General features: G+C 41.5%; 1 protein-coding gene across 1 annotated transcript in view; it reads left to right on the forward strand.

The window, feature by feature from the left end:
* The first annotated feature begins 4,403 nt into the window (after nt 1-4,403).
* Nucleotides 4,404-26,177, forward strand: part of XPR1 (xenotropic and polytropic retrovirus receptor 1) — a 207,573-nt gene continuing 185,799 nt past the window's right edge. Inside the window, exons 1-2 of the mRNA XM_006272416.4 lie at nt 4,404-4,713; nt 18,170-18,221. Coding sequence (XP_006272478.1) covers nt 4,645-4,713; nt 18,170-18,221 — 121 coding nt within the window. The 5' untranslated portion in view covers nt 4,404-4,644. The remainder of the gene's footprint in view (nt 4,714-18,169; nt 18,222-26,177) is intronic.

Consider the following 26,177-nt stretch of genomic DNA (forward strand, 5'->3'; position numbering starts at 1 on the left):
TTAAACTATTTACTGAGTTGGGACTGGCCATTGATGTTCCTGGTAAAAAAAAAATGTTGAGAACCACTGCTTTAGACCATTGAGACAAAATCCGAAAGCCAGAGCCATGGTAGCTATAATTGTATGTCCAGCCAAGACTCAAACCTGGGTCTCCCATGTGGAAGATAAGGATTCTACCACTGAATCACAACACAAAGAAATACAAAGAGTTAAAGAAGCACATTTGCTTTCCTGAAAAATAAGTTAAGCCATCAGGAGACAAAGTACTTTGCTGCAGGTCAGCTTATAAAATTAAGTTACACTCTAGAATATAGCCTTTTTACTGTGAAATATAGATTACTTAGGTATGTTCACTAATACCCTTATAATTCCTTTATTTATATAGAATGTTTCAAGGAATGCTCTAGGAAGCTTAATTAAGTGTTGCCACTCCTATAAAGCTGGTAAAGCAAGGACAGGTTAAATGTCCTGCTCAACATTCTAGATGAGTCAGTGTCAAAGTCATAGGGAATAAGCCTAGGAACCAGCACAGCCTTTTAACCATTGCTGTTATTACCACTGGACAAACTGTCTCTCTGAACAACACTGAATTGTAATTAAAAAGCTGGTTTATGACTAAAGGCATCCATGGTTAGCAGTGCAGTATCAGCCATCTAGTTCACAATACAGAACACTCTTGCTGTGGATCTCTTCTCTTTGTGACAGAGATGTTCCTTAATCGTTATGCTTGTAAACTTCTAAGGAGGAAATATTTCTTGTGATAGCCAAATACAGCTGACTAATATTTCTTTTCAGCTCAAGGAAACATCATATATATGCAAGAGGTTTTTATTATGTCTTCTTTTTTTGAGGCTGATAAAAGAGTTTCCTGATACACCTTTTGAAACTGAGTGCTGGGCAGCTTTCTCCAGAAACATTAAAGCTTTTATGGTATTTTTTGTAAGAGTTAAGTTTGCTCTCATGACATTAGGCCAGAATTTCCTCCTGTCTCTGTGTTCTTCACTGTGTTACCAACATGTAAGAGGGGTACAGTAGTTAACCAAAAGACGACTGCACTTCAGTGATGTCATATAGCAGACCTAATCTGACTAAAAAATCCTCCTGAAATTACCATAATAGTTTCTCTTGAATTAGGCCAAAGTGAAAATTGAGGAAGAAGACAGCCTATAGTTTTGGAAATGTTTGTAACTGAATTCCACATGGATTGGTAGAAGGCCCAATGCTATTTAACATCTTTATTAATGATCTGAAAGTATGCATAAAATCACAACTGATAAAATATTTGGATGACACAACAATTAAGAGGGTAGTAGATAATGAAAAAGACAGAACAGCCATGCAAAACAATCTGTAGTGGTTGGCAAGCTGCACTGGTACAAATATGTTTTCATATAGCCAAAAGCAAAGTTATACAAAGGGCAAGAAATGGAGTCCATGCTTACCCCAGGGGGAACTGAATCCTGTTCAACACTGATTCTGCAAAGGATTTAGGGGTCATCATGGATAAATCACTCATCATGAGCTCCCTGTCAGCTGCAGTGTCAAAAGGGACTAATCTTGGATCCTTGGACATATATAAATAGGAAAGTAGAGAGTAAAGACAGGGGAGGTAATTTTACCTCTATATGCAGCTCTGGTGAGACAGATATAGTACACTCCATTTAAGTATACAGCCTCTGGACTGAAGAAATGCTTTGTACAGTACTTACTTGAGTAAGCACTTACCCCAGTTCAATGTATGTATTGCTCACAAACAACAGGAAAAGTCTGTGCTAGGCTTTTTTCAAATGCATTACAGGCTCTCACCTTGTTTCTCAGAGCCCCTTATATGTCTAACACCAGCCTTGAAATTGTCATAACCTTGTCAATTCAAGGCTGCTTCATAAACCTTGAAATGTGGCTCCTAGTTATTTTGCCAGTTATGTACTTAAAAGGAGAACAGTTGCATTAGGAAGTAGACAGTGGGGCTGAAAGTTCCTATGCACTTAAGGAGTTTATGCTCTTAACCAATATACAAATACCTGGAGTTTTTTACAATGCCAACAATAGGTAATATTGTGTTAATCAGCTACGTGACTTACGCACATAACCAACAAGCACAGAAATACCCTACCCTGTACTAGGATATTGCATCCAGTTCCAATGTCCACATTTTAAAAAACTGCGTGGAAAATTAGACAGCACACAGAAAAGAGCCACAAAAATGAGTCAATGGCAGGAGAACATATCTTACAGTGAAAGACTTAAAAGGTTTAATTATCCATAAAAAGAAGCTTGAGAAGTGAATGGATTACAGTATATTCCACAGAAAATCTTCTGGGTACTAAAGGGCTCTTTAATTTGCTGAGAAAGATGTAGGAGAACCAATAACTTAAAATTGAAGCCAGACAAATTTGCATTAGAAATAAAGAACATACCTAGGGTGGAACCATCTGCCAAGGGAAATGTTGTATTTTCTCTCTCCCTCTCTACACATCAAGATTGGGTGCTTTTCTGGAAGATATGCTTCAAACACAAGTTAATAAGTCCAATAAGAGGGTAGCAGGGTGCATTTAAATGTAATGGTCTGTTTTATGCAGGGGTCAGTATAGAAAGCAAAGCATTATATCCATGAAAACAATTTTAAGATCATTTGTGATGTTAGTTATGATTGCCCAGGGCCAAATTGAGGGCGGGGTGCAGTTGAGCAGTTACACCCCTCTTTGATTTCACCAGAACTTTAAAACCAACAGCTTGGGATTTGTATTTTTAAGTAGTGCTAGAAAGTAAATTGACTTCATGGCTCATTATCATCTCCCTGATTCCTGTTAATCTCCCTGCACTCCACAGGTGTTAAGGACTCTCTCTCCTTTTTAGTGGTCTTGATGTTTCACTATTCAAATGATCCTTTCTGCTGCAATTTTGCTGTCTGTTAGCCATTCCTGGTAATGTCTCTTGGCTATTTTACATACCTGCAGACTGTTTCTAGCTCTAGCTAAAACCTTAACCCACTGTGGTCAAAGTAACTCAGGGGTAAGAATGACTGACAGTGGGCTTATCTACACATCGCTGTAGTAGGGCAATGTTGCTCCAGTGCCATGGTACGGTTACTGTGCCATGCATGTGGCACATGGTTAGATTTCCCTGCTATGTAGCCAAAGGGGCACGCTATACTGGGGGAGTGCGCTGCTCATGACATAACTGCCAATTCCATATAGACCCACATGATCACGTCCCTATAGTGTCCCATAGGGCAATGTAGAGCATTGCTACATTGCCACAGCGTGACATGTAGATGCACCCAGTGAGTATTGAATGCCCCAGCAAAGACACTCAAGAAAGCAAGATATAGTGTTTTGAACCTGAGTAAGAGATATACATACTTTTACCTCTAGTGACTATGGGACACGATACAATATTCTGTGACTATTTTCTGTCTAGTTTGTTGTGCTTTTAAAAAAATACATATCCAGCAAAAGAGTGCACATTCCAATAGCTATATGTGTTTTTTTGCATTTGGGATAATATTCAGTGCTAACCCCCTACCATATTAATAAAGCTTCTAGTTTTTCCTTAACTGGAGAAGTTTTTCCTTAACTGTGCATGGTTTTATACTCCACGATGGGCCACATCACCCACACCTCCCTTTCCAAAATCCTAGATCCATCCATGGGATTGCCCCCCTCTCTATGCATGGACTGTGTGGCATTGTTAGCAGCTTGGAGGGATGTTAGCAGAAGTGGCATAGATAGCAGCTTGGGGTATGATGAAACACTGAGAACGCTTTATACTCGGACCATACCCATACTGACCCCCAAGTGCTGCATGACCAGTCTGGTACCCCAGCCTCCGCAGAGTGAATGGGAGACCTTCACAGCCTGGTGCCCCTGTCTCTGGTCTGGGCACCCCCCCTAGCCTAGCGATTCTGGGCAGTTCAACCTCCCCATTACGCAGCTTATTCCCCAGGGGCGCTTTCTGGGGCGGGGGGCTCCCTCTGGGGCGCTGTTAATGGCATCTGCCCCTTGCCTGCCCCACGGTGCCCTGAACTGGTGCCTGTCTGCAATACCCCGGAGGCCACTGTCAGCTCAGCCCGGACTCACGCTCCCGTCCCAACACAGAGCCGGGAGGCGGAGTACCCAGCCTCAGCCCCAGGTCACCACAAGAGGCGAAGCCCGGCCCCCTGGAGGCGGGCTGTGGGCGGGATTATGCAGATCAGCCACGCCTGGCCACGCCCCCATCCCCGCCGCAAGGCTCGACACCGCCCCAGCGCCGCGGTTGGCTGCGACTCTGCTCCGCCCCCCTTAGGCCCCGCCCCCAGCCCGTCTCAGCGCTGCAGCGAAGGAGGTGGGCGGCGGTTGCCATGGCGATGACGTCCGGCCGGAGGGGAGGGGAAGGGGGTGGGGGAGGGGGGGCAGGTGAGTGAGGCGAGGAAGATGGCGGCGGCTGCGGGGCAGCAGCGGGCGGCGGGGCCCCGCTGAAGGGAACCTGGGCTGGGCGGACGCGGAGCGGCGCGGCCGGGGCCCATGTGCGGCGGCAGGAGCGGCCCGTTAGCACCAGGCACCGCGGCGCCCCGCCGAGCCGGAGCCAGAGCCAGAGCCAGAGCCAGAGCCGGAGCCGCGGCAGCGGCAGCCCAGTGACCCCGGCGGCGGCGGCGGCAGTGGCAGGATGAAGTTCGCCGAGCACCTCGCGGCGCACATCACCCCCGAGTGGCGAAAGCAGTACATCCAGTACGAGGTGAGCGGCGGGGGGGGGCCCTCTGCTTTTCTGCATATCGCTCTGACCCCCACGGGCGATCAGCGCCCTTCTTCGTGGGGTCTTGTCCCCTGTGCTCCACCCCCCCACAGCTCCTTCCCTTTTTTTTTATTCCCTCCCTCCCTTCCTCAGGCCACCTTTGTCCCGGCTGTCCCTGGCGGGGATGAGCCAGTCCCGCTTCCCCCACAGTGCCTGCAGGGAACTTGCCCTAGGTGTGTCAGGCTTTTGTGGCCACGGGTCTCAATTGCCATGAGGCGAAATAAGCAGGGGGTGCTGGCTCCGCTCAGCCTCATGCATAGCACCTCAAGCACAAAATAACCCCCCCCCCCCACCCCCAGCACTCCCTGCAGCAGATAGCCAGGGGTGCTGTTGACATAACTGTTTCTCTGGTTCCTTTCCCACCTTGGATCTGCACTGCCGGATGCTCATGCATCCCTGTCCCCACAGCCAGAACAATGGTGCCCTAGGAAATAAAAGCTGTGCTAGGTGTTACAGGAACTGTTTGGCACAGAGTGGTTCCTGTCTTAAAAGACATCATCCTGCTGAGGCTCTGGCTGCACTTTGCTCTGCACCTTTTCATTTGCACACTCCCCACACACCCCTGCCTGGTCCCAGGACCATCTGGTCAGCCTCCTCCTGGTCCTGGCTAAGCTTACGACTTATCTGACCAGGAAGGAGGCTCTGGCCAGGAGGACCCAGGGACTATGGGGCCACTTTCCTGTCCCTCATCTGTTCACAGCTCTGGGCAGAATTTCACTGGGCAGCATCCACTGGCTCTTTGGACTCATTTGAGGGCCTGTGGGTACCGTCTGGTGTGCTTTGCTCTGTATACCTCCTTGGTATTCTTGTTATGAACCTATGACCCTCTTTCTTGTCCCTGTTTTGTTTTCACTTGTCCCAAGTAATCAATGATGGACCCTTTGTAACCCCACCAAGGGGGGGCTTATAGTTTTACTTGGTGGGCGTTGGCCCACCGTCCCAATGGGATATGAAAAGGCCTGTGTCTTAAAGATCCTTTTTTGTCATGCCTTGGCAGCATTTAGGAAAGGAAACATTGCTGCATGGATTTTTGTTTACATATTTGGCAACTGAAGGACAGTGATCAGTAAACTGCCTGGTGAGCTTTCAGGGTTCTGCTAAGTAAATATTGATAGCTTGCCATGTAAACTAGGATGCGAATGAGACTTATTGTGATGTTCCCCGGCACTGTCTAGTAGCCAGCAGTTTCCATTTATATTTTCATTTGTAAAATCCTAGGGCTTACACCTTAAAGTAGATTCTAAGAATGAAACATCTCTTGCCACCAATAGAGCTTGTGCAAAGGCAAGGTGAAGGAGGTGTCATATTAAGAGACTGCATTGGGTATTTGCATGTAACCTCTGAGAGCAGATGTGTGGGATCAGGAGCTTGGGGAATAAGCAGGTTATTAAAAAAAATCTGTTGGGGGTGGCTAGAAGAAGCCAGTGATCATATAAATGTGTGATTGATGGTATGCAATAGGCTGAGAATAATTACTTTTCTTTTGTTTTCTCATTTTATGTCAGGCTTGTATAAACAATAAATTTGCAGGGTGTGCAGTGGTAGTTTAGAGTTCTTTAATGGTTTATTGTTAAGTGCTCTTTCAATTCTGGGATTGAACTGGTGAGAGTCCAGATTGTGGTTCTTATTGAATGTAGTGATGTTTATACAGCTTGTGAGCAGTAATTTTCAGCACCACTGTCAGTTCTCTTCTCTTCTAGAGGCTGGGATACATGATTTACTAAGCACAGAATTGCCTTTCTGTGCCGTATGGGAGGATTACCAAGAACCAGAACTGATAAGGCACCGAACAGATGGTGCACAACCCCTTGAAGTTTGGGTTGGAGCCTTTTTATGTCACAAACAAACTTTGCAGATATTTTTTATGGTCATTGTAACCATAAAAGTCTACTGAAGTTGCTGGGAACACTAGCTATCATAGCAGCAGTTGCTTATTTTAGGTGAGGTTTTTCATTTGATTGCTTTATTCTAAAATTCTGAAGATATCCAAGCACATTGCAGGCAACTGTGCTTGTGAAGAATAGTAAATGCAAGGTTCTGCCTCTTTTAAACGAAGTCAGTTTTACGTATTAAACAAAAAAATGGAAGCATACATTTTGCAGAGCATTATTTCATAAGCCCTTAAGGATCCTTGGAATCTATCTCTGGGTCTATGAGAGACCCATAAAGTTAACATCCAGGATGATATTTGTAAAAGAAGCACTAAATTCTTTGAGTAACTCTGGTTCATACAGAATATCATTTGGCTTTTTCATAGATCTCTGTGGCAGCATATTGCAGAAAGTCAGTAATTTATTCTTGCAAGGCCCAAGGATTTTAGTGTATTAGTGCCAATACTGATACTACATATGTTATATGTGAGATTGGTGTTCAAGTTAGCATATTTTCCCATAGTGTGTGTTCTTCTGTATTTTTTTAGCAAGACACTCTCATTAGATTGCATACATATTATTCATAGTATAGCACACTTTTAATTTAATTCCGTCAGTTTTTACATACAAGTCTTTGGCATACATTATTTTACACTCTGTTTTTTCACTATCTTCAAGGGTGGTGTTGGAGCTTGTATAGTCTTGTGTCCAGATACCTTGCATTTTCATTTATTCAGGGTTTACGGATGCTCTTTGTATTACTTATGATTTTCTGTTTAAAAATCTTTAAAAAAATGTTGATGCAGGCAATACAAGAATGTTTTAAAGATCTTGCTGATTACTTAATTTGAAATTTATCTTTGTGGGATATGTTGGAAGGATTCTGGTTTGGTTAAATGAAGGTTAAGTCACTTCTGTTTTTCTCAGTTGCATATATATTTGTGATTAAACCTTTTTAGAGGTGCCACTGGCAGCAACCACTCCTACCTGGAGCGGTTATTTTTCTATGCACTGAGCATGTGTGGTAGACAACAGGGAACTGCTTAAGTATAACCATGACTAGCAAGATTCTTCATCTGGACAAGTAGATCTAAGAAGGAAACGCTTCTTCCTGCTTGAGCTTGTTTTCTGTATGAACTCAACATGATAAGAGAAGTAAATTTATACTAAGACATGTTTTGCAAAAAAAAAAAAAGAACTATAAATTGCTTTCTTGCTTGGGATTCTTTGACCCTAGCTGACTTCCTGCCCCTGGGGCAGGGGGCTGATCTTTCAAGGTCCCTTTCAGCCCTAATGTCTATGAAATCTATGAAATTCATAGGTTGTAGTTCCAGCTGTAGAAGCATTCACAACGTAAAGCAGGGTATAAGAATAAAATTGATGTCTGTTTTAAACAGTCCTCCTTTTTATCTTCCATTCTGCTGTTCCAAAGGAATGTGTCTTTGCATTTAAATGGCAGCTTTATTTAGTTTGAAAACACTGAAATGACAACTTTGGGTAATTCAGAAAATTATATAACCAAGCGATGGATAAAAATTGAAGTAGTGGATATTTTTGTTTTCTGGAAATATCAATTTAGTATTATATCTTGCCACTGGCTCTCATATTTTCTAGAACAGGGGTGCCCAAGCCATGGTATGCATACCCCTGGGGGTATGTGGGAGAAATGATATATTATTTATTATGATATTATTATATATCATTATAATAATTGGCATTTAAGGGGTTAAAATACAAAACATGCTGGTAGGGGTACATGGGCATCTGGTAAATCTGGAAGGGGGTATGTAATAAGAAAAAGTTTGGGAACCCTTGTTCTAGACGAGTTCTTGGAAACAAAAAAGCATGGTATCATCTGCTGGGGCTCCCAGGGCATTAAACTGATAGCAGGAGTAAGAGAGTTACCTGTATGTTTAGCTTCTATTCTAGAATACTGAGAAACTGTAAGGGATCTCTCACTCTTCCCTGTACTCACTTTGTTGCTTATCCTTTATTTTTCTTATTGTGAGATCAGTCATCTGACTCAGAGTTCTAAGGTGGCTTTAATAATTGCGAGGGGTATACTGATAAAGATTTTCTTGGCCAATACCGATAGCTGATTATTAACCAGCCATGTCGGCCGATACCAGTCCAATAACCGATTTACAGGAATGCAGCCAGGCAGCGTGGAGGGCAGCTCCCTGCAGGTAAGTCTGTGGAGGGGAAGGGGTAATGGGGGTGGAGAGGCAGATTGAGGTCTCCACAGAGAGGGAGGGAGTGGGGCAGGGGCTGGGGTTGGGAGCACTGCCCAGCCAAAGCAGTAAATGGGACCCAGGGCTGGGGCAGGGAGCGGGACAGCTGCAAACAGCTCATCCAGGGATCAGTGTCCCGGTGCTTAAAAATGTCAGCAGCAGCTCTTGAACTAAAGCTTGTCAAATGACCTTTAGTTCAAGCACCACCACCACCATTTTTAAGTGCGCGGATGCTTTTAATTGGAGCGGAGCTGAGTGGGGCAAAGGCAGATGCGGTCTGCCCGCTGTGGGCTTGGAGCTCTCTGCCCTGCTGTCTTTGCCCTGACATCCCTGTGCCAGTCGCATGTCCCCTGCCCACCCAGCAGCAAGAGGCACAGCATGCTGCCCCAGCAGCTGCTGGGTGGGCAGGGGACCCGTGACTGGTGTGGGACTCCTGAGGGAAAGGCAGCAGAGCAGAGAGCCCCAAGCCCACAGCAGGCATCCTGCATCCACCCCGTGTACAAATCTGGGGTGAGGAGTACACATCCCTCCCTGCCTCCTGGACAAACCTCCCACAGCTCTGTCCTGCTCCAAGCCCAGGGTCCCATTCACTGCCCTGGCTGGGCAGCATCCCCAGCCCCTGCTCTACTCCCTCCCTCACTGTGGGGACTTTGATCTGCCCTCCCATGCCCTTTCCCTTCCCTGCGCCCCTTCTTCCCCTCCACAGATTTACCTACAGGGCACTGTTCTCCACGTTGCCTGGCTGCATTCCTGGCAACGTTCATGCATGCAGTGCACATGGTGTCCCGGGGGCCCTGGCTAGAAGGCATGTTGCATTTATCAGTGACATTATTGGCTACAGCAATGGAAAAAAAGCTGATAGCCAATAATGTTAATTTTCCTTTTATCAGTGCCGATCCAGTCTGCAACTGATGTATTGGTGCACCTCTAATAATTGCCTATGTTGGGTTTATCTTGTGTCTTTCTCCACCAAGTAGAACTCAGAAATGAGATTTCAGTGGAGAACATCATTAGAGTTGTTTCTTTTCCTAAATTTGATTTAAAAAGCAGTCCTCTTCTCGTACAGGGATTTTTCTTTTTTTTAATATCAGATGCACGTGAAAAACTTCCATGCACTTTTAAAAATTTTTCCCCAGTGATAAACATTTGACAGTTTTTTCCATGGTTACATAGTAGAATTGAAACCTAGGCAGGCTCCAGTAAGGGAATTCATTTGCATTTGTATCTTAGTATTAATTGGGAGGGAAACTGTTCAGTTCAGGTACTAATGAATGCTAACTTAATTTACTGTGTTAGTGTTGGGAGTGAGAACTTCCTGTCCTCAGGTTTGTTCCCAAAGAAAAAAAAATTGCTTTAGCCTTAAACAAACATAGGTCAAATTCTTCTGACTTTACTCAGGTAAACTAGTTTCTATGATACTATAAAATCTTTGACAGCTAAAAGGTACAATTCTTGTATATATTTAAAGCTCACTTTCAGCTATTTTGCAATGAAAGTATTAGGGTTTTAAATATCTACATCTGTTTTAATTAACTGTTTCTTGGATGAGACCTTAACTTGGACTTTAGCTCAGAGTGTATTATTACAGCTGAATGTAACTACTTGAAAATAGGGAATATATAATAGTAATATTGATGGGTACTGCTCTTCCTCTATCACTAGCTGCATTTCTCTCTAGCCTTCCCTCTGGTGGTCTAATTCCTCATGAACTGTTGGATTTTGTTTCAAAACATTACAGGCCCTTAACACTGGAAGAAGAAAATTTAGTCTGTGTCTTTAACACAGTGAGTTTTCTCACGCCTTATTTAGGAAGTTTTTTGTTCAGTTGGAGACTTGTCTACAAAGAACTGTATTCTGTCAGAAACTTGTTTACTTTGTAATTTAGAGCGGTGGTTATTTCACTGGAGAGCAGGTGAATATCTTGTGGTAAAGTGACCCCTAAATTTCATATGAGCTTCAAGCTGTGGGGAAGAGGCAGTGTGACTTTTATTGAAAGCTGCATGCCAACATTTTGCACAGATGCGCTGCTAGTATGGTCTCAGAGAGGTTCACCTCTTAGCTTTGCCTTTAACTTGCCAGTGAAAGATGCATTAAATCTGTGTTGCTGATTGTTCAGGGAGAAATCATTGTGTGACTACTTTTGTTTTTGAGTTAATAAAAATGTAGTTCCTCTTTTGAATGTTATTTCACAATATAAAGTGTGTCTTAGAATTTTTAGTACTAATCTATTTCAAATATAAATATAATGCATATAGCTTGTGTAAGTGGAAGTATAGCAGTTGTGCAGAGTTAAATGGAAGAGCCTTGGACAGGGAGGAATCCATTCTTTCCCTGCTAAGTGGAGAGGAAAAAAATAGATATGATTATGCCCCCTTAGTACATTTGAAAAAATAAGTCAGCATTACTTTGGGCCTATCTGCTTTGAGAGAGATTTCTGCTTCCAGAAGGAAGAATAAACTTGCTTTGTTCCTGTTCAGTGTGTTGTAGAGCCATTCATTTTGGCCAAATCTATGGAAAATAGAGGTTTTTATACTGATTGCCTTATTTTGACTTCAGAATGAAAAACTGGGATGGAGATTTATATTTTGTGCATCCTTTTTTACTTTTCCCGCCTTGAACTCCCACTCCCAGCCTACACATATCAAAATTTCAATTGTTAATCTAAATAGTAACAGGTGGCTTTATGCAAGGAGTACTGATCATAATGTAAGTTGTAGGATATAGTCTATTGCTGCATAATGCAGCTCATTTTACTAGGATAAAGTCTTAAGTGTCATTTGCAAACTATTTCTCTGACAGTAGCAATAAAATTGAGGAATTATAGCTAGGGACTAGCAAGTACTTCAAGTGTGTTGATTACATATATTAAAAGCTAAAAGCGTTATGAGGCGTTTTGGTTGCTTAAAATTTTGTTTTAGCTTTCAAAGGGCAGTAACAACAGTTACTTGATGATAATATTTGTGTCCTGAAAAAACACCAGTTTTTAAAAGGTGTGCATAGTATAAATTGTAGTTAAATATCTGTTATCTGTAAAGTGCACAAAAATGTTTAATGTGCCGGACTGACAGTCCCCTATTTATTCAAAATACGCAGACCACAGGTAATGTAAGCTCTTGATTATCCCACTGATGTGGCTCAATTCCGATGCCTGTAAAGGTAAGCTCAGCTGTATCTTGGTGTCTGTTCAGTTCTCGCTTTGTCTGCTCAAACTGCCAGGCATAGGTGTCAGTTGTGGACAGGAGCCAACAACATTAGAAATTGGATTTAGACTAAACAGCTGTTGGTTACAACTTCCTTCAGTTCTTGTTAAGCTGGGCTGGATTTGATTTGTTTATATAGAAGTGAAAGGATATATTTCTTGCTGTTTTAAAAATCTTTTTGGCTATTGGTGATTTCTACCTGCCTGCTTTCCTGTCCCTACAAGAAGACCTAGAAAATTGTTTGGTATGTGACTGTATTGTATCATAGCAAAGAAGAGTGAAATATGTGATTTAGCATTCCCAACCCAGAACCAGTTTAGAAAGGATAAAGTACTATATGTTTCTGAAATTGAAATATCTAGAAAATGAGAAGGAAGAAAACCTAAAATTGGGCAAAATATACTGACTCTGTTGGAGACTGCAGATAATTAAAAAAAAAAAAAAATATTCAAGTGCCAGTGGCTTTCAGTGGAGATTAAAAAAAAAAAAAATGGAACACAGCCTTCTAAGCTACTTAAATGTTTCTGAAAAATTTACCCTACCACTCTAAATCAGAGGTAGGCAACCCCTGCCATGCGTGCCAGAGCTTGGCATGCGAAGGAATTTTGTTTGGCACATGCGCCTTGGGGCAGATGGTGGGGAAGGGGCCAGGGATGCACTGCTACAGCAAGGATTGGGCCCCTCGCAACTCCCCTGCCATGTCAACATCGTACAAGTCGAGGTTGGGATGTTTCTGGCACTCTGCCCAAAAATGTTGCCAACCCCTGCTCTAAGCCATATGTGGAAGAGTGAGTTAGCAAGAAATGTTTGGAGTGTATCTAGAAACTTTGTTTTCACAGTATTGCATTGTCTTTGGAAAAGGTCTCGGAGGGCTGGGAATAATTCACTTTTTCAAATTTTCATGATAGGCAGTTGAAACCCAAACTTCTTGTGTTCTGACACACACCTTTATCTCATCCATTATTTGTTCCTTTAGGTTGTCTGTAAGCAGACATAAGGGAACATGAGCAACTTGAAATCCTTAAACTAATGTGCAATGTCCAACTTGAATTCCTGCCTCTGGTTCTGACACTTTTCTTACCCTCTGAGAAGGTGTGTTCTATTGCTTTGTGCTGTTTGAGGCCTAAACAAAGGAAGCTGACTGTAGATACAGTGTTATCAGTAATACAAATTGCAAGAAAATCCATCTTTTTCTGGTCTGTTTAATCTTTCAGGTTTTGTCATCCAAAATATTACAAATGACAATGATGACTTTAAGAAATGAGCATTTTTAGGTGTCCTTTGTATTCTTTGGGACTGATATTTCAGGTGGTTGTAAAAGGACCGTTGAGCCTTTCAGGTCTAGGTCATCTGTTTAATTATACTTCAGGTAACTGTATCTGCTACCATATAGCTGGAGCTGGTAATATATCAATCCAGTTTAGGTAGGTGCCCATGTGACACCTGAGACCTAATACCTGCCCATGTGATACCCAAGATCTAACACCTTTCCAATCTAGACTGCCTTGAAAGCTGGATCTTTATACCACGGGTTTGTTGAAGTTAATTGAGAAACAGGATATAGAATATATGCATGTATTACAAAAGTAAAAAGAACTCTGCGTTTTCCAGTCTCATGTTTTATTTTGAAATTTTAGCTCATTCTTGAGATCGTACTTCTATTAATTACTGACACTAATGCAGTGTAACTGTTTGCTTCCAAAGATTAGCCTTTCATACCCAACTTTAAATTACCATATTTCCTTGAAACCAAGTTGGGAGGAGAGGAAATGCCCTATTGTGTGTGATGAAGACCCTTGTCTTGGATTCAAGTACAAGGTGGTGGGGAGGGCAGGCAGCTGCTGCAGCAGTTCCAGCCTGGGTCCCAAAGCCTAGGCTGGAGCTGCTACTGCTACCACAGCTACTGGGCCAGGCTGAGCCTGGAGCAACCATGTGCTCTATGCCCAGGGCCAGGGTAGGGCTAGAACCATGCCAGAGCTGGAAGGTAAGCAATTGAGAGGGGGAAAGGGGGCAGGTGACGGAGGGGCAAACGTGGTAAGGGGGTTCAAGGCAGCTAGGGGGCAGGCACTGAGGGAAGGGCTGGTGCCAGGGGGTGCAGCATTTGGTGGAGCAAATGGTAGTGAGGGTAGGCAGCAGGGGAAGGCAAATAGTGGTGTGGACAGGTAGCAGGGAGCAACGTGGAGGGTGGGGGTGGGCATAGGTCAGGCTGCTTGATGTCCCCACACTGTCTCAATGATTTAAGTCAGTCATTTTCAGCTAGAGTGCTGTGAGATCCTTTCAAGGGTTCTGTGAGGTGTTAGTGCAGTGTTTTAGCATTGCTAGGTGTGCAAATATGAATTGCAAGATAAAACTCAGATCCTTTGAATAGGAATCTATAGTGTGAGCCATAGTGTTATAAACATTCTGACCGGCTGTGGTCTTTCTGAGTTCTTTGCAGCAGGGGAATTGCTATATTATCTTTCTGAAGTCCAAATCCGAGTGAAAACTAAAAGCTGGCATTTTCTGAGGGTTGTCTTGTGTCAGTTAAGGGGAGCCTTGAGTCCAAAAAGGTTGAGGATCACTGCTTCAGTGGGAAAGAATTAGTTCAAAATGAGAGACTCTCTTAGAGTCGGCTTCTGATAGCAGTTTCTGAGCTGCCAGGGTCTTACTGATACAATTGACTTGTGTGGATGAGGCTAGAGAGTAAATACAGTAGAATCTTCCAAATATACTTTTTTAATTTGCATCTGATTTCTTAGTGAAGATTTAATAAGACTGTGGTGAAACTTTTATATTTTCTGCTTTAGAAATAGGACTGTTCCTGAAGTGGGATGCTTTATTAGACTTACTTATTACTTGATGTGCATCTTAAAAATGGCACTGAATTTTTTGGATACATTTTTGGAAGGGAAGAAGTTTACTATCTATTCCCTTTTTTTTTTTTGGAAAGGAAGAAGAGGTTATTATATAGTGTATTAGGTAAGTGTACAGTTTGGTTAACTGCCTAGCATGGTATCAGTTGCAATTTGTTATATATTGCTTAAAATATAACAAATATCAGTTTTCACCCTATCAGTTCATTGCATAAATGCTAAATTGCATCCTTCAGTCCCACTAACTACATTGTAATGCAATTATACTCTGCTTAACTGTACAGAGATAGTGAATAGGAAGCAAATATCACAGGACTGCTGATGGAAGTTTTGAAAATAACAGAAGTCAATCTCAGGACTGCCTCCACTCATTTCGGAGGCATCTAATAGCGGTTGTGAAACTGGCGTATCTATTGTCATTTTCAAGACTTTCAGCAAACAGTTTCAGGGCTTCTACTGAAAGCCTTGAAATGACAGGAGATAGTTTTGGGATGCTCATATCATAGCACTAGTAAAGCTATGTAGTTTATCAGCATTGTGTACATCTGAATTTAGGTAAGAGCATTCTCCCCACCCCTACCCCACACACATGCACAAACACACACTTTTTAAATCCAAAGTTATGGACTTAAATAGAGTACGCTATCTTTTCTTGGCCCGTGTTGCAGTGATACTTGCACACGATGTTTCAGAACTGTGGAGAATTTCTTTTTCTCTGTTATATCCTGGGCAAGGTAAAGGAAGCAGCTTTCTTTTTACAGAATTAAATTCCAACTAGTTTCTCCCCTGCATGTTTTCTGTCCTTGCCTCCCTCCCTCTCTTCTCCGCTGCCCCCCTCCCCCCCCGCACACACTCTGGTCCCCAAACTGTCTGGTTATGAGCACTTGGAAAATGTTAGGCAACAATTAATAAGAGGGGAAAGAACTCATTTTTGCCAGTGCTTTGTCTGTGGAATCCCCGTCGTATGCGACTGACAAGTCATATGGAAGAGAGTCTGAAATGTCCAATGTTTGCTTGGCAGGCTTTTTCTTTTTTTCTTTTTAATGGCTAGAGGAAAGAGGAATGTCATTGGTACAGAGCAGATCAGTAAACAGTTGTTTCAGTAGAAAAATAGTTATGCAAGTGACCCATGCTAAGACCTCTGTGTGGACTGGGAATCAGACCTTTCTTTGAAAGATGTCTGAACTGCCTGCTCAGACTTGCCATTTATGGTAACCTCTGATAAAATAGACACGTTCTTTAGACCTTTTGTTTATTTGTAAGGTTATGACTACTACATTACAGCAGTTTTGAGCTGCTATCCAATTGCTTAGTTGTTTTATTTTCCTTGGGTGGTGTTAGCTAATTAGGTTACAATGTTTAACCTTGGACAGTTGAAGTGGGGGCAGAGATTTCTTTCTCAACTTGTTTAATCCAGAGAAATATGTAGACTTAAATATAGTTTTAGGATGAGTTGAATAATGACCAGGAGGAACAGGTTGGATGCTTCAAAGATTCTAAAATAGAAGCAAACTAGTATTGTTAAAATATGGATTGGACTTTTGTATGTTCAGAAGTCAGGAAGTAAAGTTCTGGTTACACAGCAGCTATCTGTGCCTCTTGCACATTATCATGATATAATACTGTGTATGGTGGTAGTTTGTCTACCATAACAAGTAATATGGTGCTTAATTACCATTTTAGCAGGTAATGGGTTCTCCCTAGCTGCTTGTCCTCCAAAAATGTCCACTTTATTTAGTACCCATAGTCCCTTCAACCATAAGCCACAGTTCATCCTGTTTCTTACTTTTATATATTTGGAATACTGCATAAGTGCAGATGTGACCTTTTCCTGACTTGAGTATGGGTGTCAGTTCAGTAACTGGCTGAATAAAGGGATTTTTTTAAATGGTTACAACTGATTGTGGGCCTCATGCATTATTGTGGCATGATAGGGCACCCACATGGTTCAGGTGCTGGTTGAAAAGATTGCTACTGAGTGTATTGCTTATCTAATTGCATGGCCAGCTTGATTTGCAAACCTGCTTTCTATGCCAGAAATCTCCTGTATTGAATTTAATGAGCAGTTTGATCCCTTGATCTCTGGAGCATCAAACACATCAGCTCTTACTGATCTGGTTAACTTCTAGTTTGGATTTATGATGTTTAATCTCCACCTTTAAGAGAAGACTAATATGGGAACAAGAATGGCTGACTACCGATTTCATGTCATTTTGTCTTCTCTTAAAATATGCATATTTTTCTCACACTTTTCCATTTACAGGTTCCTGATATAGCATCACAGAAATGGACACCATTTGTTTCTTAAAATCCCTAACATACTACCTATGTGGAAACACTTCCAAAAGAGTATAGTTTCAAATGTTGTAGGTGTTTATGGTCTTTCAGACAGCCAGGTAGCAATCATTACAGAAAAGCAGTCAGTAAACCTGTAGTTGGTATTTTCTTTTTCAGGAATAAGTTTAATAGCATTGACTTTACATGCTTAGTTTAGCCCATGATGGAACACCTTCACCTTCATCATTGGCTTCTGAGTAGCTGTCTTTTAAACAAAAAAAGCTTTAAAACCCAACTTGAACATGACATTACAGAACACGAAATTATCCACAAGCTCCATATTGTGTTAACCCTGATCTCATTTGGGGCTATTAATTCTTATCTCATTACCTGATCCCCCTGTTAACTCCACTGTCTCTCAAGCCAATAATCATCTTGTTAATTTCAATTGAACTAATTATCAACTATTTCCCTCTCTTAGTAGTGTCCTCTTCCCTGTCCCTTTCCCTTTTTTATAAAATCCTTGTTTTCTAGGAGTCCATTCATAACATCTGAGTAAGTAGGTTGTTGCCAGTGAAAGCTCATGTCTTTCCCAGACCAGTTAGCTGTTTCTTTACACACTTTACACACAAGGTTTAAATGCCAATTAACTGAATTAGCCAAATTTATTCAAGCCAGCATGTTAATTTGGATAATTCCCATTTACTTTATGTGGGACAATGGGCTTGTCCATCTGAAAGGTCTGTGGTTTGCTATTGTCTGTTGTCTGTTTTTTTAGCCTAAGGTGACAGCCTGCCCTACCTTATTGTTAATTTGGAAACATAAAGAGAGTTAATTTGCCTGGAGGGATAAAGAGTTTAATTGCCACTTGCTTTCAAATAGACTTGTCAGAGCGACTTAAGTGTGTTGCTTTTGTCGGTTTTATGCTAATTGTTCTTTTTTTTTTTTTTTCTTTTTCTCCCTTGTAGGCTTTCAAGGAAATGCTGTATGCAGCTCAGGACCAGGCCCCTTCCATAGAAGGTAACACAGTTGTGAACATGAATCATGTTTTTATTAGCAGTTGGATGCTGAATGCTTGCACAACTTTCTCTTTTTAAATCATTTCAAACTGCCAGGTGAGACAAATTCATGTGGAGGTAGGAATCTGGTTGCTGAAATCTCTACTTTTCTAGATCTCTGCAGCTTTTTCTACTGAATCATAGAACAATAAATGCATTTATATAGTCTGAGGCTTTTGCAGCTGCTATTATCTTGTGTATAAGGATGTGAGATGCCAGAACTTCATCTACTGGGGACCGCCATACTGGAACAAAATGCTATTATCTTCAGAAGTAGCTAACATGTAGTGTGGCAAAATTGCAGTGGGAAACAACTATAATGCATTTTGCTAACTTCTGCAATATTGTCCTGAGAGAGAGTTATTTCTTGATTTGAGCTACTTGTTATTTTATGCCCTAAGCCATACATGAGAACATCTGACTCTGACCTCACAAACTTGAATGCTGCTTTGAGTACAGATTTAATGTTCAATTTAATAATTATTTGTTATTTTCTTATTAATTTATTTTGCAACTCTTCGCTGCTGCTGAACTGCCTAGATTATGGAAAAATTCCTTCCCACTTTAAACCGGTTACATTTTAAATAGGCTTTTTTAAAAATCAGGTGGTACATAAAGTATGTACTGGGCTATATCCAGTAAATGTTTGCCATTTATATCCTGTTGAGAGGTACAGAACAATTTTTAGTCTTTGAATTGCTACAGTCATTCTTTTTGCCTTCTTTGTGACGTTCAACCTTTCTTTGCATTTAGGTGACTAAAATTGAATGCAGTATCAAAGGTGAGGATGTACTATTAGTTATTGTGGCACTTTGACACTAATCTCTGTGAATACAGTTTTTTTGGCTTCACCTTTTTTGGGTGTGCGTATATACCAGGAAAATGACCTGCTGCTGCAAACATAATCAGATAGCTAGTTCCGATTGCTTCTTATAATGGTATAAATGGTCCCATCTGTGTTAGCAAGTAAACATATTACCAGTTGATGGGCCTGGTGTTGTTAACAACTGGTCATTTTCCTAGAGTACACTGGGCCGTTGGTCACTGCTGTGTGTTGTTCACTGCTGCCGAATTATTTTTTTTCATTTTCTCTTTTCTAAGAAGACAGAATATGGGATAAATACCAGGTAGTCTTTACAAAAGGTCACTATATGTGTGTGTGTATGTGTATATATATATATATATATATATATATATATATATATATATATATATATATATATATATATATATATATATATATATATTCCAAAGATATTTCCTACCAATCAAAAGGCTCCCAAAAAGTATTCCTCAGCTTAGAATGTTCCTTTAAGTGTAACCAAGACCTGTGCCCGCTATACACACAGACAGCTTAGTTAATGATAGCATTCTTTTTGTCAGATTCTTTTAAAATGAAACTTCTCATTTATTAAAAACCAAGTTCTTTTAAAACCTTGGTTTAACTTGATTTTTGTAGGTTAAGATTCCACAAGCGCATAGTAAATTCTGTTTCCAGCTATGGTGTATAGTATCTGTTAGAGGGCATATGGAGATCCAATCTGTTAGTGAGGCATATGTGATTGGCCTAGCATAGAAGAAGAACGGGAAAGCTACATTTATCACTTGGTATATTAGGAAATTAATAATAAGGAAAAATCTGCAAGGATGACTCCTCACTTAAGATAAAAATAGAAATTATCTAGATGGATAGATAGATATGTATTTAGACATCTATATCTATATATAGAGATCTATAGAGATGTGTGTGTATGTATAGATATGTCAATATATCTATATATACTTCTGTTTTTATCTTGCCTAGATATACTATTTAATATGTATGTATGTATGTATGTATGTATATGTATTTTATATGTAATGTGTGTGTATCTCTCTCTCTCAATCTCTCTAGATATATCTCTATATCTAGAGAGAGAGATTCCTGTTTTTATCATAAGTGTGGAGTCATCCTTGCAGATATTTTTCCTTATTTTAAATTTCCTAATATGCCAAGTGATAAATGTAGCTTTTCTGTTCTTCTTCTATACTAGGCCAATCTCATATGCCTTCTCATTAACACATTGGATCTCTTTGCTCTCTAACAGGTACTATAAACCATAGCTGGAAACAGAATTTATTAAGTGCTTGTGGAATCTTAACCTACAAAAGTCAAGTTAAACCAAGGTTTTAAAAGAACTTGGTTTTTAATAAATGAGAAGTTTCATTTTAAAAGAATCTGACAAAAAAGAATGCTACTATTAACTAAACTGTCTATGTGTATAGCGGGCACAGGTCTTTATTCCTCAGTGTAGAATGTTCCTTTAAGTGTAATCCTTTTTGGGAGCCTTTTGATTGGTAGGAAATATCTTTGGATTAGCGTACAGGCAGGTATAGTTCTTAGGTGCAGTTTGGCACTCAGCTGCTTACTTAACTCAGCCTACTAGTTTTGCTAAAACAAAGATACTTTTTCTGCGAAGGGGCAGTTTTTCCAGAACTGGTTTTCTTGCAACCAGATGGTTTTAGTTCAAGCATTACATGGAGTATGTGGTTTATTTTAGAAAATATGTTAACACCTTTACAGGCAAAGACATGAGCAAGTGAAAGTCCCATTTTCTCTTTCACTTGGTATGAAAAACTCTTGTATATGGTATAAAACCTTTGTAGCTGTACTGATCTAGAGCATTGAATAATGCTTTGGAACAGTTTGGGTTATGCAAGTTAACTTTAATCAGTGTTTTTAAATTTGGCTTCGTGATACTTGTGGAATTAAAGTGCTCACAGTTTCATAAGGGACTGGATGGCTCATGTGGTTAATGGGATTTTATATCCTTTCATCTTTAGAGAACTGACTTACAACTGGTTCATATCCACGTGCTAGCTTTTCTGGGTTATATTTTAGACAGTATTGATGGGAAATTGCTGTTGATACCATGTCTCTCATGTCCAAAGAAAATAACAGTTTACGTGACTCGGTAACACAGCTTCCACTTATGTTCAGGTAGACTAAAATTTGGTAAAGGTGATGGGGGAAGAGGACTGTAGATGTCTTAATAGTACAGTGTGAATTGAGGAAAAGTTGTGGTATTCCAAGTTAAGGCAGAAAATTAATCCTTGCTCCTTTGTCTGGGATTTTTGTTGTTTTTAACCAGTATCAGACTTAATATTTGTGCTACAGCATTAGTACAGACTTTGTTCTTTAAGAGCTCAAAAAGATAATAAAATACAGTCTTAAAAGTTACTTTGTAAGGGATGGGAAAACATTGGTAGAAGCTCCTTGCATAATTCCAAACGTAATACATGAATTTTGAACTTCAACTCTGTCTAGAGAATATAATTTATAGATATGTTGTCTTTTTCACATAACTATTATATGCAGCTACATACATTGTGTTTCAGCCTCTTGTGATGTCTTCTAAAACCTTTGCCAGACTCCTTAAGCAAAAGGGGATGTAATGACCTGATATTACCAATATATAAATCTAGGCGGAAGAAATTTTTGGCAAGCAAGGAACATCTTTTTCTCTGTTACAGAGCGAGCAAGTGACAATGAGCATCCTTGCTTAGCAGTTCAGCATTAGCTCTATCTTGCTAAAATTTTCTGCTTTAATTAGAAAAGAGTTATGTCAAAGATTCCAACTTCAGTATCCGGGCTGTTTAAACAAATATTTCATGTTGGCTTTTTTGGTTAGAGTTGGTAATCATACCAACCTATCAGAAGAACATTATATGAATGTTCTTCTGTTCACTTCTTTCTCCTTTTTCAATCTATTCCCTCTTACTTTCATTTATTTTTTCCCTCCTTGCTGCTCTTAATATTTGTTGTTCTTCCAGTTCTTTACTGACTGCCACATCCCCAGAGGGTTTGCATTAGGAATAGAAGAGATTCAAGCTCAAGTTTTGGTCACTTTTGCTTTCATTTAAAACCTCTTATGGCACCATTCAGTTTGGGTAACACTGGCTTAACTACTTGTATTTATTTCACATGTCTACAAGATCTCAACTTGCAAAACCTGAGAATTTTTGTTCAAATCCTGGAGCTGTTGCATTTCACTTACCTGTTGAGGTGTTTAGGTGGGAAGGTCTTTAAGATCATCTACAACTGAGTACAAATCCAAATATTAAAAATAAATAAATACGGTGTGTACCAAATTTAGGCTCATTTACACATACAAATAGCTTTCACTAGGTTTGTACCTAGGACTACCCCTTCACATAGTTTAGTTGTGGCCAAACACTGTTATCTTCTTATCTTCTAAATGACACTCACATAATTTAAAGTGTTACTTTTGTAGTGTTTGCTATTTTAAAAAAAAAATTTAGAAGTAGCAGTGAAAACAGAACTTTAAATCTGAGTAGTGATAGGTAGTTAAGATTAAAGAGCAGATGTTTCATAGTTATCCAGCTATACAGTGACACTAAAGGTTTGGTATAGGAGCAGTTGATCCCAATGTAAAAGGGGGACAGGGCTTTACCACTAGGGGTGTGTGAAGTGGGCAGTATTCAATTCAGATTTGGCCCGATTCGGGGGACAGTGATTCGATTTGCTGATTCAGATCATTGTCCTGATTTTGATTCTGCTGAATCTGAAGATTCGATGCTGATTCTGAGAATCAGCAATTTGGCCAGTGATTCGAACCCTGTGCCCCCCTGGCTCAGCGATCAGCTGCGGGGGGACCCTGGGTGCCCCTACCAGACCCAGGAGGCACCAGCTGCTGGGGTGGGGGGTCCCCTGCATGCTCTGTGGTGGGCCCAGAAGTGGACTGGACATAATTCTGATCTACTTCAGGGTCTGCCGCTGAGCGTGTGAGGGGAACTCCCGCGGGACTCTCCGTCTGCTCTACCATCTCAATATTCACGAGCCATGGCTGGTACCTTGAGGTGCATAGAAAAAACATATAAAGCTGTGCCTATGGCCGAATCATCGAATCTCTCTGAATCGGATTGGAGGCCTGTGATTCAATTCAGAGAGATTAACAGGTGTCCTGATTTCGATTTGGATTCGGAGATTTGGCTGCCAAATTGGGCCAAATCTCCTCCAAATCGAATCGGCAACCAAAGCTTTGCACAGCCCTATTTACCACATGTCAAATACTTTGCAGTATTTTCTTCACTGTGTACTTCGTATTTTGCTATGTACATTCTTTCCCTCCAGTAAGTGGAAGCTAAACCAGGGTAACATGACCGTCAAAGAATGGGGAGTAAATAATTATAGTTATGCTTCCTTTTATCACAGGATAAGTGTGTACATGGGCAGTTTGTGCAAAGCAGCTGACACAATAAATAGGAGAAGCGGTTGCCTCCTTTTGATCTGCAGAAAGTTGTCTGCATGTCCAGTCCTTGACTGACTTTGGGATAAGTTGACTCTTGCCTGCATAAACCTGCTTTTTGCTCCTATTTTAAAACTTGGTCTTGAGTAGGAAAGCAGGTACCTGAAAGGGCCAAATAATGTATTCCTGGAAGAAGACTCTGGGATAACTGCCTGTAGATTCGCGTTTTCTGCGTGATGTTATGTCCTTGCTGATATCTTCCTATTCCATGATTATTTTGTGAATAATGCATCCAGTTTATTTTGGGCAGAGGCAATGATCATTGAATAGAAGTGTAGGTGGGAGTTTGCTTCTGGGGCAAGGCACTTCTGTAAGGATTAATGTAGAAGCTCTGAACTGTATGTAGAGCAGTGATTTTATTTATTTATTTATTTAAGCCAAAATTCTCCAGTGAAGAAAGGCAAGAGGCGCAACCCTTTCTGACACCTGTCTCAGCAGTGGCTTCCCCTAGAGCAGTGGTGCTCAATCTTTTCTGCTGCAGGGCAGAATGGGCAGTGCCTGGGGCATGCACAGCAGGGTGCCATCCAGGTGAATGGATGGAGACAGGGGGGCATGACCCGGCCCCAATCCAGCTGTGCAGGGAAAAGGGTTTGGCTCTGTTCAAACCCAGCCCAGTGGCAGGTGGGGGAGGGACATGACCCTGGCCCTGATTCAGCCCTGTGGGAGGGGCCCCAACCTCGGTAAGTGGGCAGGGGAGAGTGACATGACTCGGCCCTGAACCAGTGGTGCAGGTAGGATGGAGTGTGGTCTGGCCTCATTGGAGGAAAGGGGTGTGGTCCTACCCTGTGCAGGGAGAAGTGAGGTGTGGCCTGGTCCAAAACCAGCTGTGCAGGGGAAGGGGACAAAGCCTGGCCCCGTGAGGAGGAGGAGGTGCAGCCCAGCCCTAACCCAGCTGTGCATAGAGAAGAGTACATGGCCTAGCCCTCATCTGGCTGTATAGGGGGAGGGTCGTAACTTGAACTTGCCGCGTGGGACTTGGGATTTTGGCAGTGTGGAGGGGTGGGTGACAGTATTAACTGCCACTGAGCCCCTGTCCGCAAATTCCCTGACCCATGGGGAACCCCATGGGCTGGATTCCAAGGTTCTGCAGGCCTCATTTGGCCCGTGGGTGAGAGGTTGAGCACCCCTGCCCTAGAGCAAACCCTTGGCCAGTGCCAGCTCTGTGCCTTCTGCTCTGCCCTCTGCCTGTTTTGTGACCTCTCCTTGACTGCTGGTGCTGCTGTAAGGAAGATGTTTTTTGGCAGGAGAGGAACAGGGAAGTGGGTGAGGCATCCCCCAGCCACCATTCCGGCAACTCTGTTAGGCCACTCCGAAGGCTCATGCCCTGCTCACCCACATAGTTATGCTATTGGAGTTGAGAGGTGTAATAAATCTGTATCGAACCCCTCATGTCTTTTGTAGGGAAATTATGCAACTAGTAGATGCATTTTGGTACCCAGAGTTTTGTATGAATTAAAACCGAGGAGCAAAGAGCCTGTTTGGCAGAGCTGCTAACTATATAAATAATCTTAGTTAATTTGTTTAAAGATCCTACTTCTTCCTGTGCTTAATTATTTAATTACTGTAGATTTCCTGTTTGGCCTGCATTAGTCCTCTGCAGGTTCTCTGTATCTTGCTTTGCACCGATGAAAGCTGCACTGGTCACACACCATCCTTTTCTCTAAACAGATTGCTAATAGTACCACTAGTTAACCATCCTAACCTGTATTATCACACACAAAACTGGACACACACAAGTTTAACTCCCAACTCAACCTTAATGTCAGACAAAGGAGCTTGTTGGAATTGCTAGGGAATATTTTAGCTTATTTATTTGCATTACTAGTGGAAACTAGCATGTAGCTTTTTACAGTTAGCATCAGTTCATCCAGTCTGAGAAGCTGCCATAAGACTACTGTCCATCAGCTTTTCACGGCTTTCAGCCTTCTGAGAATGTATGGTTTCTGGTGGCAAGCCTGCACGTGTGTGACAAGTCACTGGAAATGGGCACCATGCCTTCCCGTGAGTTATTTCAGAAGTTGCTGTGAGCGTTTAGTGATGAAAGTAGGACAATTAAGCCTTGATTTCTTGGAGGCAGGCAGCATGCTCTGACAAAAGCATGAAACACGACCTGACAGTTTGCAAGTTGTGCTCTGCTTTTCTTCCCTTGACAGGTTCCGCCCCTCAGTAAAACAGGTTGCTGGGCCATCATTGCTTGGACTCCTGGTGATTATTCCACTTGGTTAGCAGATGTGTCGGCATCTCTCCAAGCTCCTTAGAATTCAGCTCTTCTCCGCGGCAGTAAAGATGAAAGTGTGCCTGTAAATTATTCATTCTGATTATTTGCTTGAATGGACAGTGTCCACTCTAAATATTTTTTCCAGGGTATTTGTTGTTGTAAGATTCTGAAACACAACCTGCTTTGAAAATCCTTTCAAACAATTTTTATTATTGCTGTTTGGTTTGAAATATAAGACTATGCTAATACTATCTGAAAAAATGTACCTCCCACTTATGCCATTATTTTGTATTTCAGTAATGCATTCTGGGCAATAATTATTCCCCATAAAAAGGCAAAATTGTTTAGCATGATTTGTTTGTAGAAAAAATTCCAACTTTATGATAAACAT

This window comes from Alligator mississippiensis, chromosome 5, assembly GCF_030867095.1.
Source record: "Alligator mississippiensis isolate rAllMis1 chromosome 5, rAllMis1, whole genome shotgun sequence".
In the NCBI taxonomy this organism is placed as follows: Eukaryota; Metazoa; Chordata; order Crocodylia; family Alligatoridae; genus Alligator; species Alligator mississippiensis.